The sequence below is a fragment of the Macrobrachium nipponense genome, chromosome 23 (genome assembly GCF_015104395.2).
Source record: "Macrobrachium nipponense isolate FS-2020 chromosome 23, ASM1510439v2, whole genome shotgun sequence".
In the NCBI taxonomy this organism is placed as follows: domain Eukaryota; kingdom Metazoa; phylum Arthropoda; class Malacostraca; order Decapoda; family Palaemonidae; genus Macrobrachium; species Macrobrachium nipponense.
The window spans coordinates 15,574,852-15,594,791 of NC_061090.1; the positions used below are offsets into that span (position 1 = coordinate 15,574,852).

At 47.0% G+C, this 19,940-nt stretch overlaps 1 protein-coding gene across 2 annotated transcripts in view; it reads right to left on the minus strand.

Moving 5' to 3' along the window:
• The window catches only part of LOC135198952 (extracellular tyrosine-protein kinase PKDCC-like), a 158,352-nt gene extending 139,180 nt beyond the window's left edge, over positions 1-19,172 (minus strand). Inside the window, exons 1-3 of one of the 2 annotated variants that reach the window (XM_064226873.1) lie at positions 19,007-19,171; positions 18,674-18,870; positions 8,639-8,822 (exon numbers count right to left, since the gene is read on the minus strand). In XM_064226873.1, the coding sequence (XP_064082943.1) occupies positions 8,639-8,822; positions 18,674-18,685 (196 nt within the window). In that variant the 5' untranslated portion in view covers positions 18,686-18,870; positions 19,007-19,171. Of the gene's footprint in view, positions 1-8,638; positions 8,823-18,673; positions 18,871-19,006 lie in introns of both variants that reach the window. The other variant, XM_064226879.1, reaches the window with a different exon arrangement.
• Between the last annotated feature and the right edge of the window lie 768 nt (positions 19,173-19,940).

The window sequence follows — 19,940 nt, forward strand, 5'->3', positions numbered from 1 at the left end:
ATCCAAAGAGTAGAGGAGCCCACACCAAGGTAAGCAGGATGGTGGTTGCATCAAAGAAAACAGGGGATATTAGGCTATGTATTTACCCTCAACAATTGAATAAAGCTCTTGCAAGAGAATTGTACCCTCTTCCTATCATGAATGATATTCTGCCTGAACTGAGTAACTCCAAAGTATTTTCATGCTTTGACTTGCGTAATAAACATGTACATATTGGCATTGTACATTAGATCATGAATTCACCATGACGACAACATTTCAAACACCTTTTGGGAGATTTCGTTGGCTACAGTTACCATTTGGTCTTGCAGTAAGTATAGTGAGATTTTTCAAAAAAGCTTCAATTTGCTCTTGATGATTTACCTGTTGTTATATGCATACAAATACGTAGGTTCTTTTTTTAACTTAAACTTGTATGCATGCTAATATATACGCTAAATTTTTTCATTTAAAAACACAGAGGATCTTACAATATTACCATTTATTGTGTTCTATGATATATATTATATCTTTGTACCAGTTTTGAAAAGTCAATAAAAAGAAGTGCCCACTTCCTCAGGCTTGTAAACATTGACCGGTGTACTTAAATGCATCCTTTTCTAGTATGTATCTCATTGCTTTAATTAAGTATTACCACACTCTTTATGTATAGTTTTGTTTTTGGTATCTGATTAAATTTTGTTCTCTACCCAGTGTATCCAATCAGTGGATAGCCTTGACAATCCAATACTAGTACCCTGCACAGACAGATAGTGCCAACAACAACAGTGATCATCTTTATCCTACTCCAAGGAGCCAGGATAGCTCAAGATCACAGAGGAAAGCACATAACAAAATCATGAGGTGGTTTGTAGAACAAGTTGTCATATCTCCCAAAATGTAGGTCTCACAAAAGGGAGCAACACCTGTTGGCCTCTTCAATGAAGTGTGGCACCCAAGTGAAGTTCAGTGGAACTTCTTAAGGGAGAAAAGAATTCTGAAAGTTCTTCCAACCTCTCCTCAGTCAAGAGACTGGAAAGAGGGGGAAGTGGTCAAGGTAGAAATGAAATTTTCATTATTAAAATGAAGTTTTATTGTATACTTACCGAACAATTATACAGCCGTGATTTCCACGAGCGGCAGGATACTAAATTCAAATTTAGCGCGTAGGCGTCGCCAACACTGGTGGTGATGACGTCATCTCCCTCCACTCGCGGGAGAACCAGGTAAAACTGCCCAGGTGAATCCAATTCTTTCTGCCCGTCCGTCCACCTAAGGGGAGGAGGGTGGGTATAATCATAATTGTTCGGTAAGTATACAATAAAACTTCATTTTAATAATGAAAATTTCATTTTTATTGTAGTGTCTTACCGAACAATTATACAGCTGATTACACATTTATGGGAAGGTGGGATTCAGTGGACCACTAGTATTTCTAAATGGTTACATTTATTACAATACCAGTAAACACTCAAGGTGTCTGTTGTACCTTACCTTGTAAGAGAGCTACAGCAGACTGTTACTGCCTCTGGTCGGTGCTCTTCTTACTATTGTAGAGGAATTGGAATTTGACCAAAGTTAGCCTCTACAGGAGTGGAATCCTTCCGTAGTTCAAGCGAGTCAAGGCTGACTGACGGAGGATAGTAACAACAAAGATTGCCCTTGCCCTGGGCTAAGACCAGAAATTCAATCATACAAAACATTTGTCACCAACACCAGATTTAAAAACATATATACCCAACCATTGTAAAATCTGACCTAACAGACTGGTGAGTATCCCAGGTACTCAGTACCCCCAGCTTCCCTTGAACTCAACAACCTATTCAAGGTGAAAAGTTAGCATAGAGGTGATGACCCCTGTGCCGTTTCTCCCAACACCATGCCAGAAACGCCACCGGACCTAACGTTTTACAATGCTCGAAAACCGTACCTATCTGTTTGAGAGTAATGGGATCGCAAAAAACCGAATTCGATCTCCAGAACGTGCTCTGAAGAATCGAAGCTAAAGTAAAATTCTTTCTAATGCTAAAGAAGTTGCCACTGCTCTAACCTCGTTAAGCTTTAACTCTCAGAACGGAAAGATTGTCGGTTCTCGGACTGCGAGTGAGCTTCCCCTGATAAGCTCTCAATAAAGAACGATATAGCATTCTTAGAAAGAGGCGAGAGGGATTTTGAACCGAGGTCCAGAGCTTGATGTCCTCTAATACCCTTAGTGGCAAACAGATACTGCTTAATAGCCCTGACTGGACATAAGAGCCTTTCTTCCTCCTCAGTGCCAACCAAATGAGATAAGTTCCTGACCACAAAACTCCGCGGCCAAGGATTAGAAGGATTCTCATTTTTGGCTAGAAAGGTCAAAGATACCGAAAATACAGCATTGCCTTGAGAGAAACCGACTCTTTTGTCTATAGCCTGCAATTCGCTGACACGCTTAGCAGAAGCTAGTGCAATAAGAAAAAGTGCCTTTCTTGGTCAAGTTCCTGAGTGAAGCCGACTTCAAAGGCTCAAACGGTGGCCCCATGAGGAACTTAAGCACCACATCTAAGTTCCAAGCCACTGTATCCTGCGGCGCTTAGTGGTTTCGAAAGACCTAATGAGGTCCGACAGATCTGAATTGGAGGAAATATCCAAACCTCGATGTCGAAAACCGAAGAGAGCGTGGCTCTATATCCTCTGATCGTCGAAGGAGCCAGTTTCTTAGAGTTCCTAAGAAAATAGAAGAAAATAAGAAAATCTGCTATTTCTGTTAAAGAGGTCGCAGAAGTAGAGACTTTAGCACTTCTACACCACTCTCTGAAGATTCTCCACTTCCCTTGATAGAGTTTGTTAGAAGACTCTCCTACAACGAGCGATAGCTTCTGTAGCTCTTCTTGAAAACCCTTTCGCTCTGACAAGATTCCGGACAGTCTGAACCCTGTCAGAGCTAGAGCGGACAAGTTTTGGTGGAACCACCTCTTGAAGTGAGGTTGTTTGAGAAGCCACTTCTCTGGAGGAAGAAGTCTGGGGAGGGAAGTATCTAACAACTGGAGAAGGTCCGGGAACCACTCTTTCCTGGGCCAAAAGGGAGCGATTAACGTTAGTGTTACATTGCTGTGCGACATGAACTTGTTCAGCACCTCTCTTATTAGACCGAACGGAGGGAATGCATAAGCTTCCAGACCCGACCAATCCAACAGCATTGCGTCACCGACCAAGCTAGAGGATCTGGAACTGGAGAACAAAAGAGAGGAAGACGGTTGTTCCTTGATGTCGCGAACAGGTCTATGGACGGTCGTCCCCAAAGGCGCCAAAGTTTCTGACAAAATCTTGTTGTCCAAAGTCCACTCCAGAGGTAAACACTTGCTGTTGACGACTTAACTCGTCCGCCAGACGTTCATCTTTCCGGAACAAATCTCGGGACTAGCTGAACCTTCGCTTCGTTTGACCACAAGAGGAGATCCTTGGCTACTTCGTATAGAGAGAAAGACTGAGTCCCCCCCTGTTTCCGCATGTACGAGAGAGCCGTGGAGTTGTCGGAATGCACTGCCACTACCTGACCTTCTACTAAGCTCCGAAACTGTCTGAGCCCCAGGAAATTGCTAAAAGTTCCTTTACATTTTATGTGGAACTACTTTCTCCTTCTCCGACCAAGCTCCTGAAGTCCGTTGATTTCCCAGCAGGGCTCCCCAACCTGTGTCCGATGCGTCGGAAAAGAACTGTAGGTTCGGGAGGATGGGTCGTAAATCTAACCCTTCTTCCAACCTTGCTCGAGAGAGCCACCACCTTAGGTCCTCTTTTATTTGATCTATGACAGGAAAGGTAATCGAGTCTGGTTGTGTCTTCCTGCACCAAGAGGCTCTCAGGAAAAACTGCAGAGGTCTCATGTGCAGTCTTCCCAACGTCACAAATTTCTCCACTGACGTCAATTTGCCCAGGAGCCTCATCCACTGATTGCAGAACTTACCTTTTTGTCCAAGAACTCCTGAACTGTTTCCAGACAGCCTTGAACCCTCTTCGGGGAAAGAAAAGCCCGAAAAACTTGAGTATTCAGAGTCATCCCCAAATAAAGGATGCTCTGAGATGGAACCAACTGGGACTTCTGTTTGTTGACCAGAATTCCTAACTTTCTGGCAAGATCCAGAGTTGTTCCAAGGTCCTTCATGCACCGACTCTCTGATTCCGACCGGAGAAGCCAATCGTCCAGATGAGGGAGATTCTTACTCCTAATATGTGCAGCCAGCTTCCTATCGGGGATAGAACCCTGGTGAAAAACTGAGGAGCGGTCGCTAGTCCGAAGCAAAGCGCCCGAAACTGAAACACCTTTGCCTTCGAACATGAACCTCAGGTACTTCCGAGATTCGTGATGTATCGGAATGTGAAAATAAGCGTCTTGCATGTCCAGAGAGACCATCCAATCCCCCTGTCTGATGGACTCCAGAACCGACCGAGTGGTCTCCATATGAAATTTTGTTTTCTGGACATGCAAGTTCAGGGCGCTCACATCCAAAACCGGCCTCCAGCCCCTGATGACTTGGGAACTACAAAAATGCGATTGTAAAAGCCTGGAGGAAAATCCCCTTCTATCTGTTCTATCGCTTCTTTGAGAACAAGCGCTTCCACTTCTGCGGCTAGCGCCAGAAATTTTGTCTGAGCCTGGAGAGTATGCCTGGAATGGAATTGGCACAGGTGAGAGCGAGGGAGGTGAAACGAGAGGAATACGATAGCCGAACTTCAGTACTTGCACTACCCAGGCTTCTGCTCCTCTGTTTTCCCATTCCTCCCAAAACAGAGCCAGCCTGGCTCCCACTGGTGCATGAAGAACCGAGCTTTCATTTGGAAGGTTTGTTAACCTTGGCCGAGGCCTTAGACTGAGGTCGCAAATTCGACTTCGGCCGAAAGAGAGCGCTTGGGTTTTCTCCCTCGAAAAGGCGCTTGGGCCAGAGGAGAAACCGAAGGGCAACAGGTCTCCAAAGGAGCTTTAGGTCTCTTAGTAGACTGTGCCAGTAAATCCGAAGTAGATTTCTTATCTAGCGCAGACGAAATTGACAACACTACATCGTCTGGAAAGAGGTTATCTTTCACAAAAGGAGCAAAACAAGAGAGAAGACTTCTGTTGGGAAGTAACCCTTTAGAAGCAAAGGAGCACCAAAGTTGCCTTTTCTTAAGGGTACCAACGGCGATGAGCGAAGCTAACTCATCACATCCATCCCTAATGGATTTGTCCGCACAGGACAGAACACCAATCCAATCCTCCGCTAACTCCTGAGAAAGAGAAGGACAGTCTTCGATCTTGGCCGCTAAAGCGCCAATAGTCCAATCAAGGAAGCTAAAGACTTCCAAAAGTTTAAATTGATTCTTTACAACGTGGTCCAACTCGGCGCTGTAAAGAAAACTTTCGCTGCGGCGAAAGCAGATCTTTCTAGAGGAGTCGATTAAACTGGAGAAGTCTCCCTGGGAGGAGGTAGAAACTCCAGAGAAGGAGCTTCCCCAGTTACATAAAACCTATACCTCTTACGAAGCAACTTAGAGGGAGGGTAAGCAAAAAAGAGCCTTCCCTAAGTCTCTTTTCATAGACATCCATTTCTGCGTCTCTTTCAACGAATGTCTAACCGCTTTAGATAGAACAAGTTTTGGGAGGAGAGGGTCTGAAGTTTTCCTCCTCATCAAAAAAAGTCGAAGTTGGGGAGCGCGGAGCCGCTTTCTCAAAATAATCTGGATAAGATACCAGAAGAAATCTAAAAGGAGAGTGAATAACACGAGAGGTGATGTGAATCCTCCTCCTCTACTTCTTCTTCATTCTCCGATACCGCCGAAGAGGTAGAACGGGACTACAAACCGGATCTGAAGGTTTCGAACCACCCTTGGACTCATTCATCCAGTTGGTTAACATCTCTAAACTGCTTGCGCAAAGGCGCCAGAGAACGAATCAAAAACAGTTAACGTAGGCTTGGAAGAGCCTACATGTTCAGCAGGAGGCGGAAAAAACTACTTGCGCCTCGCTCGGAGCCGCCGAAATTCGAGCGAAACAAAAGGCGCATCAGGTGTAACAGACGAGAAAGCGCCTAAAGAAACACCCTTTACCCGAACTGCTAGCTACAGCGCTAAAACCACAATCTCTACTAGTAGATGGAGCCGAAAAAGGCACAGATTGAGGCGACGAACGAGCCGCTAACGGCCAAGGCGCAACCCTACTCTCAGGCTCCTTATATCGCTTGACTGGAGGAGGCGAAGAATCAGCGCCTGAACGCCTCTTTAAGGGGACGCGAAACGGGTCGAATCTCGCCAAGAGCGCCGCGCGACCAGAGACGAATCGCTTGAATCATTCGAAAGGCGTCTGACCGAACACCTTTCCAACGCTTAACCGAGCCCTGTTGAGGCGCGCAACAGACTCAACAAGAGAGGGCGCTGTCTGTGGGCAAATCCCGATCGACTCCCTTGGACTTCGGTATGTCTTCTCCCCGGTGCGGGGGAGCTGGACAGTGACCTTTGTCTAGGAGACGTGTCAGGACAGACAGACGCACCCTCAACTACACTCTTACCTGAAGCCGCTTTCTCCAAAAACGTCTTAACTGAATTACCAAGTTGCAAAACCGTATTCGCTAGTACCAAAATTTCTGATCTAACCTCGATTCCAGACTGGCAATGGTGTCGGAAGAAACTACACGGGAAGCCAGAGAAGTGGGATTAGTAGGAGGAATAGGAGGTGTAGTTAAAGGAGACATAACAATTTGAGGAGAAACAGAAGGAACAGATGCATCGCAAGACGAAGCAGAGCTAAGTCTACTTTCCCTAAGCGCTGCTTTTCTAATTCTGTCTTTAGCTAATTTCTCCGAGTATGAACTAAAAAACTTCCATTAAGAATCAGTCCAATCACTACACTCGTTACATGTTCGATCTGCTGAACAAACCTGTCCCCTACACTTAACACATTTAGTGTGAGAATCATACTCTAACTTGGATAATCTAGTTTTACATCCTGAGATGCAAAACCTAACTCCCGACGGACTAGAATCCGACATGGCAACGCCTAAATAAAAAGCAAAATAACAACAACGCCAAAAAAGAGTACTTCACCAATTCCGAAGATCAAATCCACAAGAAAAAAGCGAAGCAAAGTCATCCAACCGCACCGACCACCGATGTTCACCGGACGCCGGCAGGAAAAGAATTGAATTCACCTGGGCAGTTGTACCTGGTTCTCCCGCGAGTGGAGGGAGATGACGTCATCACCACCAGTGTTGGCGACGCCTACGCGCTAAATTTGAATTTAGTATCCTGCCGCTCGTGGAAATCACGGCTGTATAATTGTTCGGTAAGACACTACAATAAAAACGGAGGTTGAAGAGGGAGAATACAGAAAAGCCAACCTTGAGTTTTGAGGCCCTACCCCTACCATGACCTGCATCCAGGTCCACTAGAGCATGGAAAGTTCTCATGGTACTGTCTATGAGTTGAGCAATAGACAGGTCCATAGTTAAAGAGGGGTCACCAGTGGCAGCAGCAAAAGAAGCACTGGCTGAAACCAAGAATACAAGATAGCAGCCAAAAAAGGCTTCTGATTGACCTTAGAGTTGGCCAGAGAGACTTCAACAACTGTTAGGACTTCAATAGGACCCTTGTACCTTGATCTGGTATTGTGGGGGCAGAGACAATGGTTTCAATGAGTGCATGGTGCATGGAGGGCAATCATTAGCAGAGCACCTGATCCACCATCAACCAAAAACTGATCAGTGGATACCTACTACATATACTCAACAAGATTCAACCGGACTGGGCAGCAAGGAGAGATGAAGAAACTCAGGATCAAAAGACAAAGTCTTCCTCACAGGTGGTATTTTGTCATTAAAAGCAGAGGTGTTTCCCCAATGATGATACTGATAGTTTTTTGGGCCTTTTCTCCTTAGAGGTAAACCCATGCCAATGGCAGAGAAAGTCCCAGTGTACTTCTGACCCCAGCAAAGAAAAAAAAGACAACATAAGGGCCATGGTTCAAGGGGGACATGAAGCAGCTATATACATACACATTTATAAAAAGCCCAACGTTCTACTAAACTTTTGCTTCCTCGTACTCACTAAGAACAGACATGTTAAGAGCATACATCCAAAAATGCCTCTAAGAACACAGAAAGAAAACAATTTGGTAAACTTTTAAGCTTCAAAACCAGTCAAGACCATGATCACAGAGTATGGTAGAGAATTGTTGACACGATAGCAGCTGATGAAAAGGGAGTGTACAACAGTAAGTTTTGACCAAACCACCTTGTGCCAAAGATACCCCAATGTAAAAGATGAAACTCTTCATTTCACTGGAATAAAGGAGGTTTATTCCCAATACAAGAATATTTATAATTTATAACGATGTAATCTACTGGCCAAAAGAATATTTGTAAGACAATGTTTTGTATTTCTCTAGAAGCAATGGATTATATAAGAGCGAGTGAGGTAGGGGGTTCCTCCCAATGTAGGTAGCTTCCACAACTTGAGTGCATAGCCAACATGGTAGTACTACACCCATTCAGCAATTACATAATATTCTGAATGCTTACTTGTTGCTGCACCATTAAACAATGGGTTATGTAAAATAAGGATGTAAAAATATGAGTAGGGACATAAGTAATTTATAAGTTCCTTTAAATCAATCTACCTATGCACCTGCTATGTATTAATAAATGCTACCAACCTTCAGTGATTTGTGAAGATGAAACTCCTGGTGAAGCTAGAGCAGCTTGTGGTTGATTCTTCCTTTGTTTATGTTCCGTCATGAAGAAAACCACTAAAGCTACATTAACAATTAGACAAAGACATAAGTACACGGTCACATACATACTAAGTTGCGATAACCTCATCATTCTTGAAGTTTCTTTCTGGAAAAGAAAATATTAAAACGCATTTTATCCAGTATCATAAAAAACAATATTTCTTTCATAAAAACATCTTCCTTACATGACAATATTTCATAATGAAAAAGAAAACTTAACTACCTATTGTATACTGCACTTCTTGTAAATCTGCAAAATGACAATTTGTCCAAAATTGCATTTTTCCTAACTATACAAACCTGAGGTCCTTTTACAATAGGAAGGTACTAGCGGCAGCTGGATAGGTCGTAAGCTTTTCGAACGGAAAAGGGGTTCGGTAGTTTAACTGCATGTCCGACAGGCCGCGCTTTGCGCGCGACTGGGAGGTAAACAAATCACTTTTGCTTTTGGTTTTGGCCCAAGCAAAAACTGCAGAGTGAGGGGTGGCATGAGGTGGGGCTATGTGTAAAGGACCTCAGGTTTGTATAGTTAGGAAAAATGCAATTTTGGACAAATTGTCATTTGTTCCGACACGGCATACAAACCTTCGGTCCTTTTACAATAGGAAGACTCACTTCTTGGTGGGTGGAATCTGAGTCTTTGTGAACAGACTGGTTTTTTTCACCCAACTGGAAGCCTCCTTGTCGTAAGAGCGAGGGAGGGATCCAAGCCTCTGTCCGATTGATCGGGGTGTGCACGCAGGATCAATGGTCAGACCTCTGGACCGAGTACTAAGAGAGGGGCATGCGCATCTCTTCGTACCAGCAATGTAAGAACTTGTTCCTGTACAGGAGCAAAGTTAAAGTCAAGGTTTTGACTCTTGTAGGCATCCACTTCCCCCCCTTGTAGAAGGAAGTGGTGGATATTCTGCTCCCATCCCTCGTGCAAGGGATAGGATGGGGCTCTGTCGTATAGCTCACCGGCATCTCGTCCTTATCCAGCAGGGTGATGACCGTATACCCTCTACCCACAGGTAGAGAGGAAGAAAAGATAGAAAGAGAAGCAGTCACTTCCTCATCACTATCTATTCATACAGTCACACCAGGACTCGATGCTGTTCAGCCTGCTAGGGTCTGGGTTCGCTAGACGACGTGTTGAGCAGCCACCACGGGTCCTAAGGAAACCGATCCAAGGACCTATGGGCAATATCCAATAGGTATAAGGAAGTTGCCGGTGGTCTGGTTGTACCAGACCACTGCCTTCCATACTGCGCCACGGAGAAGTTCTTACGAAACGCCGCAAAACTTTGAGGGGCCAATACTTCTAACTTCGTGAGTTCTCGGACGGGACGTACGGATGTCGTCACTACCATCAGCCTATACGCCCTCCATGAAGACCTCACGCAGCCAGGACGAAAGAGTGTTCTTGATACTTCTTTCTTGTTGACCCGTTGCTAACGAAGAGGCGTCGACACTCAGGCCCGAGGTGTCGAGTTCTCTTCAGATAGCGCCGTAGCGTCCTCCCAGGACAAAGCAGCATCTCATCCACATCATTATCTGCATGACGTTCCCGTACTCTCTTCGCCGATGCCAGGTCCAGCAAGACGAGGTTCATTCGAGTTCCCTGGTTTGGCAAGACCTTTGGAAGCTGCTACTAAGCAAGGAGATCTCGAACGAGTTCGAGATGTCCAATCCCGTCAGTTTCAGGAGGAGCGACAAGGCGGCTCTGTATCCTTTGACTGTGGGAACTTAGAGGAGCTTCCTCGGCGAAGAAAAACGAGGAAATCCGCTACCTGCTGAAGATTGGCTCTGAGAGGAGATGGGCCCCGTCTACGACACCAACCACCGAAGACGGCCGACTTCCCCTGGTACACAGCTGCAGAGGACTGACGGACGCTTCCAGCCATCTCTGTTGTTGCGCAAACGAAAAAAAGCTTCTCGTTCGCAAGAGAAGGTGGATAACAGCCAGCCGTGAAGACGTAGAGACTGGACTGCTCGGTGGTACCTCTCGTACGTGTGGCTGGGCGAGAAGGTTGCCAATGGGGAATCTCTCTCGGTTCTCTTACGAGAAGAGCCAGCAGGTCCGGATACCAAATGGCTTGTGGCCATTTGGAAGCCATCAGGATCATCCTGAGATTCGGGATGACCAGTGCTCGACTGATCACCTTGCGAATCAGGCTGAACGGGGGAAAGGCATAGGCGAAGAGGTTGTCCCACGGGTGTTGAAGAGCGTCCTCTGCAGCTGCCCATGGATCGGCACGGCCGAGAAGAACACCTGGAGCTTCCTGTTGTGCCGGATGGCGGACAGATCCTCGACTGGTGCCCCCACAGGTCGAAGAGCCTTGTTTCCGCCACGTCCTGGTGTAGAGACGACCGTCGGTCCTTATCACCTGATCCCGACGGCTGAGCGTGTCTGCTACTACATTCCTTCCCTGGAATGTAGCGTGCCGACAGCTCTATTGAGTGTGCCTCGGCCCACTCGTGCACCTGCCGAGTCAACTGATACAACGGGAGAGACACTAGGACCCCCCTGTTTGTTGACGTAAGCCACCACCGTGGTGTTGTCGTACATCAACACCACTGAGTGTCTCATCAAGCGGTCCTGGAACTCTTGGAGAGCAAGGGAACGCTGCCTTTAGTTCCAGTCATTGATGTGAAGGTGCTTGTCGTTCTCGTACCACACTCCTGAAGTCCGCAACTCTTCCAGGTGTGCGTCCCATCCCTCGGTCGATGCGTCTGAGAGCAGCTGCATGTCCGGGGGGAGAGTGCGCGGAGGCACTCCTCTTGAGGGGTTTCCTGTCCAGGTCCAGTCCTGGCTAGGTCCTGCCTCACCTCCTGTGTCAGTGACCAAGGGAGGCTTGGGGGATCCGTCGCCTGTGACCAACTCTCCTTTGGTCTCCCTGAAGAGACCGCAGGTGAAGACGCCCGTTAGGGACTGGCTTTCCCGAAGTGACGACAGGTGTCCCGATCACGACTTGCCATTGCTGAGCTACCTGTTCCTGCCGAGACAGGAACTGGTTGGCCGCCTTCCTGAATCTGCTACCGTGTCGATCAGCATACCCAGGTACTTCATCCTCTGCTTGTGCTCGAGATCGGACTTTTCGAAGTTCAGAACGATCCCCAGATCGCGACAGAACTCGAGCAGTCGATCCCTGTCCTGTAGCAACTGCGAGCGGTAGCTCGACCCAGGACTAACCAATCGTCGAGATATCCCCATCAGACATATCCCGTGCGAATGGCCCCAAGCAGACACCAGAGTGAACACTTGCGTGAACACCTGTGGGGCGGTTGAGAGACCGAAGCAACGTGGCCTGAGCTGGTACACCGCCTCCCGTCGAGGATGAAGCGGAGGTACTTTCCGAAGGGACTGATGAATGGGTATTTGTAGATACGCATCCTTCAAGTCCACTGAAAGCATGAAATCGTTCTCCCTGATAGAGTCGAGCACTGAGCGTGCCGTCTCCATCGTGAACCGGGTCTGGCGAACCAACCGGTTCGGGGGAGAGAGATCTATCACTGGGGAGCCAGCCTGTCGTAGACTTTTCCACCAGGAAGAGTCGGCTGTAAAGCCCGGTGGTTGATCCGTACCGATTTCTACAGTTCTCTTGCTCAGCATGGTCTTGATCTCCTGTCTCAATGCTACGTCCTTCGATGCCCCTGGAGCGTACGCCTGCTGATGGACCGGGTCCCCATGGCTGGCCAGGCACCCCCCCTCTTCCGGCAGCAGGTGAGGGGGAATGCCGTCCTTCCACTGTGAACGTCGTCCGGTTGGGGCTGATCGAGACCTGACAGGAGAGAGCCGATACCGCTCCTACTCATTCCAGTCCTCGTCGAGGTCGAAACCTCAGGAGGACCGAAGGGATATATAACTACGATGTCCGAAGACACGTAGAAACGCCTCTGTCGCAGTAGAGGAGGCGAAAGGAGCTTGTTCGGACCGTCCAGAACCGAGGGAGCCTTCCTTGTCCGGAGAACGAGAGACTACCTGGCTCAACACAGTCGGCAAGCTCCGATCGCGGCCGCCCCACCGTCGATTTGGGTTCCCTCTCGGGCCCCAAAACGACTCGAGCCGAGACGTGGGCTCTGCTGGTGGGGAGCGGCGATCCTTCCCCGAGGTCATTGTGCTGACGAATCAGCGCCGTAACCTCGGCAAAGTTCCTCTGGGTCTCGGAAGTCACGTCATCTTGCAGAGTGGGACCGTTAAGCCCTTCGAACAAGAGCATATTCCGAGAACCTTCCTCCTAAGAAGGGGGAACAGCGACAGCCCTCTCGGTCTTCCCCATCCACTTGCGCATACGTCCTGGCCGGTTCAAGAACCGTGCCTGGCACGTAGGGCGTCGTGGTGGGATCATGATGGGCGCACCCTTCACGATCACTCCTCCATAACTCGCTTCCTCCCGTGTAACCCGAGGAGGTTGAAGGTATGGTAGAAGCAGACCTGACGCTCCCTCTTCGCTCGCTGGCAGAACCAGCAGGCTTGGAGGGCTGCAGGCCGTCGTTCAAAACAACCCGCGGTGACGATCGAGCTGCAGGCTGGTCGAACGTCTCGCTGTGGAGAACGGCTGGACTGAGCACAGCGGCCCCGATCTCGAGTGTCAGAAGAGCTGGTGCTGGTTGCCGTACCCGATCGCTCTCTGTGAGAGCGACGGTCAGGCGACCTGCAGGCTCCACTGTCGCAGTGAGACCGGTGCTTGTCCTCACGGCACGTCACGTCGCTGGTTCCAGCCGTGGCTGGCACCGGCGAACGGGAGGACCTCCCTTACCTTAGCCCTCAGCCCACCTGTGGTCGGTCGTGGACCGTCACGTCCCAACCCCGGGTAGCCAGTGTTCACCCCCCCCCGCGACGAGTGAGAGCATGGTCTGGTGAGAGTCGCCTGAGCGGCTGTCACCAGTCTTCCGCCCCGTGCCGTGAACCTGACGCTGAGCGGACTCAGAGGTCTGGTTCCTGGCTGCACGGTCGCTGTTAGGCGACCGTACACTCGGTACCTCCCGCGAGCGAGAGGCCGAGACGGACCCTGATGCAGTGGCAGAACCACTGACACCAGGCGAGGAAGTACCGGTGTTAGCCGGTACCCCTCTGGTCCCCGTAGTCTTCTTCCTTGCGGAAGAAGGACGGGCCGCTCCCGAAGGGAGCAGGAGGACCAGCGGAAGAAACCCTCCCGTCCCACCGAGGTGAGACGGGTCCCGAGAAGCTCCCGAGGAAGCTTCTTAGGAGGGAGGAGGCAACCTTCTTCTTCCTCGGCTGTAAAGCCTTAGAAGTCGAAGGGGAAGAGGCGGCGGCTGACGACCATGAAGAAGATGAAGACGACGACCACGACACCTTCCTCCTCTTCTTCGTCAGCTTCCTCAGGACAGACGTAAGATCTGCTATCCAGGGCGGAGCCGGGGAATGCTGTAGCCGAAGCCACAGGGCCGGACGCACCTGTACAGACAGACCACAGTCTCGGGGTAGTACCACCACGAACAGGACGACATCAGCAGGTATGGGCGTCTCAGGAACAGCAGGCACGGCCAGCACATCCTCGGTAGGGACCGCCAGCGCAGCAACGGCAGGAACAGCCAGCGCAGCAACGGCAGGGACCGCCAGCGCAGCAACGGCAGGAACAGCCAGCGCAGCAACGGCAGGAACAGCCAGCGCAGCAACGGCAGGAACAGCCAGCGCAGCAACGGCAGGGACAGCCAGCGCAGCAACTGCATGGACAGTCAGCCCAGAATCGGCAGGTACGGCAGGCAGCACCGGAAACACAGGAAGTGGAGCAGCAGCCATGCAACATCCTGTTACCGGCGGGCAGGTCCAGGGGCGAGTTCTAGGGCAGCGGAAGTGTGGTCGCTGCAGCGGGCAACCACGAGCGGTCGGCGGACGCCCCCCTCTAGTACGGTGACGGCACTTTCTACAGCGGCTGTAGGCAAGACTGTTACCACGTGAGGCGAGTAACACCAGGTGAGGAGGGACGTCGTCCACCTGGTTTGCGTGGTCCACCACTCCATGGGTGACCGCAGTAGGCCCAGACAAGAACCGCCGCCCCTGGACACCAGCACGCTCTGCAATTGAAAGGACGCCCATACCTCACCAAGGTCCACCCTCGTGGCAGTATCACCTGGGGAAATAAAAGTAGTAGCGATTAATGGAGGGGAAATCCCCTCGTGCTGGGGGGTTTGATCCCTCCCGAACGAGTGGAAGACCCCTAATACAATTGTACATCGGGAACCGACCGCGCACTCCCCCGCGCTCGACGGATCGGGCGAGGAGAAGAACGCCGATAATAAACTCCCCCCCCCCCAAGGGGAAGAGTCATCGTGGGAAACTGAGCGGGGGTTCTCGTTCCCTCCCCCGCACAGTACCCATGTACCCAACAACAAAATAAGAGCCCTAGCAATCGTGCCATCGGCACGAATACAAGGCATAAGGATCAATTCCCTGACTGAGCGGAACTTGAACCAAATAATATTGATGCAATCAATAATAAGGAACAAAATGAAAATGCATCTTGCAAAACGATTCACTTCACAATGAAAAAAGGGCTCGGATCGAGCGCATTTGCGCCCTCGGTACCGAGCGCAAGGGTGAAAGGTTTCATTCCTTACCTTTATGAATCAAGGTTTCTGGAAACCTTGATCCATAACGAATTGATGCAATCAACAGATATATGAAAATGAAAAGACTACTGCGCTTGCGATTTCACTTCATACAATCAAAAGGGAAGGATCAATTCCCGTGAATAGCGGAACATTGATCCCAGTCAACAATGCAATCTCAATAAAAAAATGAAAATGAAAAAGAACTGTACTTGCGATTTCACTTCATTCAAAATAAAAAGGGGGAAGGAAGGATCAATCTCCGGGCAGCAAGCTCGGAACTGATCCAAAATGAGTATTGCTACAAAAAAAAAATAATCTATGAAAATGAAAAAAGAATACTGTACTTGCGATTCCACTTTCATACTGAATAAGTTTCCGTGCCGATAGTATTCGTTTCGGCAACGGGCACACAGGTCAAAAAAATATAAATGAAAAGAGTACTTACTACGATGTTTTCATCTACACATTTCCAACCCAATTACGCTCGGAGCGAGCGCTCGCTCCCGCCCTCGGCACCGAGCATACACAATACGAGGATCATTCTGGGAAAATGAATTCCCGCAATTACGCCCTTCAGTCCCGGCACTCGGGTAATCGGAGAGCGTTGTGCAGCAAGATCCTTTAATTCACAATTGAAATCAATGAAATGATTGTACTTACAATTCAGTTTCACTAGATACATCGAAAAAGAAAAAACACAAATCATGCGAAAGCAAACGACGATGAAGCAGAGAGCGATGATACACGTCCACACGCCAGCAGGCCGAAAGCAAAAAAGTGATTTGTTTACCTCCCAGTCGCGCGCGCGCGCCTGTCGGACAAGCAGTTAACTACCGAACCCCTTGTTCGAAAGCTTACGACCTATCCAGCTGCCGCTAGTACCTTCCTATTGTAAAAGGACCGAAGGTTTGTATGCCGTGGTCGGAACAAAACTATGAAATCTGAAATGCTATATAAGTTTTGAAATTCTGGCAACTACAACCATCATCTCATATACTAGAACACATACTGAATGGACCACTGGTATTGTTCTTTTAAAAACAAGATTACCAAACAGTGTTTGGGAATGAACTATAAAACTGTGACAGTAATCAACAGGGGATAAAAAGTAGGATTAGACACCATATAAAACTACTACATCAAACAAGCAAACAGATTTGATGTATGTAATGAAGAAAATTAAGGTGTTAATTACAAGTGGGGTAAAATAAAACAAACCAATTGTGGATATGTCAAAGGGGGATGAAACAAGTAAAACTATTCCTCTAATAGGCCTTACATCAGCAATTCCTAGCCTGTTGTTTGCAAACACCAGTGTGCATTCTCATGATCTGGCAGCACTCTCTTATTTCTTTTTTTCTTTGTTACTGACAATTTTCTACAGTTGTCAGACTAAACTAGGCTAGGCCTTGTATCAACTGCCTCAACAATGCTGTTCAGATAAACAACCCACAGGATGGGTTAAATTGAAGACTACCACCACACCCCTCTAGTTTGGTAACTAGCCTACTAGTAGTTTATGTATGTGCAAAATAGGCCCCATGTTTAGTACCAGCTCCTTGGGGATGAGTGTAGAAATGCAAACAAAGAACAGTAAAAATAAAAACATAAAAAAATGGTACAGCTAAGCAAGAGCTCTGCATCGGGTATTTGGACATTGATTTTTCTTATAGTACGTTGGTCGCTGATCATAAAGATCTTAAAAGTTGCATGTTGGCAATCCTGGGATGCTATTTTGCATGTGCAGTGTCTATAGGGGAAGTTTTGGTAAAAAGTTAAGTTTCCTTCACCAGGGGGTCTGCCCTTGGCTAAGTAACACGGCCTGCTAAGCTAGGTTAGGTTAGGGTACGTTAGGTTATTACAGTTCCTGGTAGATCTACATTACTATTCCGCCGCGGCCTAGACTATGGCAGTTGCAGTTTTTCTATGCAGTTTTACCTCCTGAACAAAAAATTTTAAGTAATATTTATTTGGACGACTGTAATTAACCCCCAGGGGTTCGTACTAAACACGGCAAAATACATTTGACACCCCAATTCCTGGTGGCTTTCGAATTCGCGGGGACAAACGATGCGGAATGCTTATATAGAAATACCCAGTTCCTTTTATAGGTAATAGGTTTCCTTGGCCAATCTGTTCCTGAACATATGGCTCCCTAATGACTTAAGCATGGGCAGAACCATTCCATAGCAATAACATGGCAGTCCGGTTGGTAGATCTAGGGTACTTATCCGCGGCGGGCTAGACTATGGCAGTTGCGGTTTTTCTATGCAGTTTTACCTACTGAACAAGAATTTTAAGTAATATTTATTTGGACGACTGTAATTAACCCCCAGGGGCCAGTACTAAACACGGCGAAATACATTGGACGGCCCCCAATCCCTAGTGGATGTCGTATCCACGGTTACATTCCTTGCAGTCCGTGCAGACTACTTCTGTAAAAATACCGTCCGGTCCTCCCGACAATTTCATCCACACAAAATGCCCCCCACTTTCCCGAATGACCAACAATAAATAAAACCAAATCCATCATCAGCAACACTACCTATAAGTACCTAGTAATAGGGTAAAAAACCGCATGGTACATGGTGGACCATGTACGATCAATGTGTACAACCCCAAGAAACGTACATTATAACGCGTCCTGACACCGGAGTAGAGGTCTTTAGCTGAGTTTCTCACCAACAAGAAGTCGCGTCTGATGCCCATCTCCGATGTCAGGACGCGTTATAACGTACTTTTCTTGGGGTTGTACACATTGATCGTACATGGTTCACCCCTGTACCATGCGGTTTTTTACCCTATATACTAGGTAGGAGAAATCAATTTCTGAGGTACTAGGCTAATTAGGCTATAGGTAGTAGTAGTCCGTGCTGAGCTGTTGCCTAGCAATCTCCAAAAAATTCCTAAACAAAAAAAAAGCATAGCTACCTAGCCTATTACCTAGACTAGCTATATAACAGATGGTAAATAGTAATATTCTAAGTGCCGTCTGGTGGGAACCAGGCACGTAGCTAGTACTAAGGTACTAGGTTAGTCTTCAGTTTCACGGGTACCCCAAATGACCATTGCCCAACGGGATAAGATTCATTATCATTATTTACGTTAGCTGTTGATGATGACTAAGGCTACTCAATGACCCTTCATGCACAAGATTAGACTAAGCCTAGCCTTGTTAGGTATACTAGGTAAAGCTGCTAAATCTAGGACTGGAATGCTAAAAAATAATTAACCTGCAGCTGAAGAACCTCAGTGAAGTCATATAGCTTTTCTTCACACTTCGAGTTGTAGCCAACTTGCAGATACCTCTAGTAGCCAATTAGCTAAGCCTATCAAACTACAAAGGATTCTATATCACTGCTCATTAAACAATCAGCTACCGTGGACTGGGTTACTTACCTTTGGCGTCATCTAGGACCCCTAGATTGTGACATGACAAATGATACTTTTCTTGTTATGCTCCTCACAATAAGCAGAGTATTGAAGCACGGGAGCAGCTCTCGTCAACTGCCTCCAACGAGATCCGAGACGGGAATGACAATATTTGATGGTATTTAAATTTGCGCTCCATTCATCATTCCATATGCTGTCACTTTCTAGTGCATTGAAATTGAAAATATAATATACTAAGTGATAATTTTGATGATTATCTGACCACCTGTCGTGAATAAAATTTTTTCGCGAATATAATAATATACCAAAAAACAACTTGTAAACAAAAGGGCTACCTACCTAGTCTTCTGATAACGACGAGCCTATTAACAATATTGATTATCAAATATCTTCTTATAGATCCTCATAGACACAAGCTTAAATGGGCTCCATGTGCCAGCCAAAAATATCCCTGTTAAAGGTGAAAGTTACTCTCATACTGAATTTCCTCTGCTAAACCGGGAGTCCCGCTGTCAACGGTCAAATCATCCTCGATATCCCTGTTTATTTGTGAGCCTCTCATTTAGTTAAATACACATTTCTTTGGCTAAGTTATAGTTTACATATATTATTTTAAAATAATTATGTCTTCTATATCATAGCTCTTCTGAAATTATGTCTTTAATTTCGTAAGGAATATCTCCAAGTTTTCGCAATTAAAAAGTTCTAGGGCCACTTAGGTAGTTATAGTTTTTTTTAATTCCAATTCTTTTTTATCATGGCTCCGTTTATCTATTTGCACCATTGCGATTACGTGTTACACTTTCAGAAGTATATATATTACACTGGAATTTATCTTAGACTCTTTTCGGTTTCATATTCCCTATCGCTAGTAAAAATCTATTTCTATCAAGTCTTGGTTAATAGGAAGCCAATAAGCTCAATTACGATGGACGGGGGCTCATAATGCCTGGAATTTCTTCTGGATTAATGTGTATCGTCATCAGTGAATAGTATTTGACTTAGTAATATTAGTATATTATTGTATTTGGCAGTAATTATGTACACACTTATTGAACTGCCGGAAAGTTTTCCGATATTTATATATGAAGCCAACATTTCTTTAGTGCCCTATTCTATTTTCACCCCCTTTAGCGTTTGACCAGTCTCGGATATCTGATTCTTAATGTACCTCTGTTATTTATGCTCAGGGCTTTAAAATAAAATTGTGAACATTTTTAATACCACAAAGTAGGTACGGATTCTGCGTTATATTCTTTTGTCTTCGGTCTTT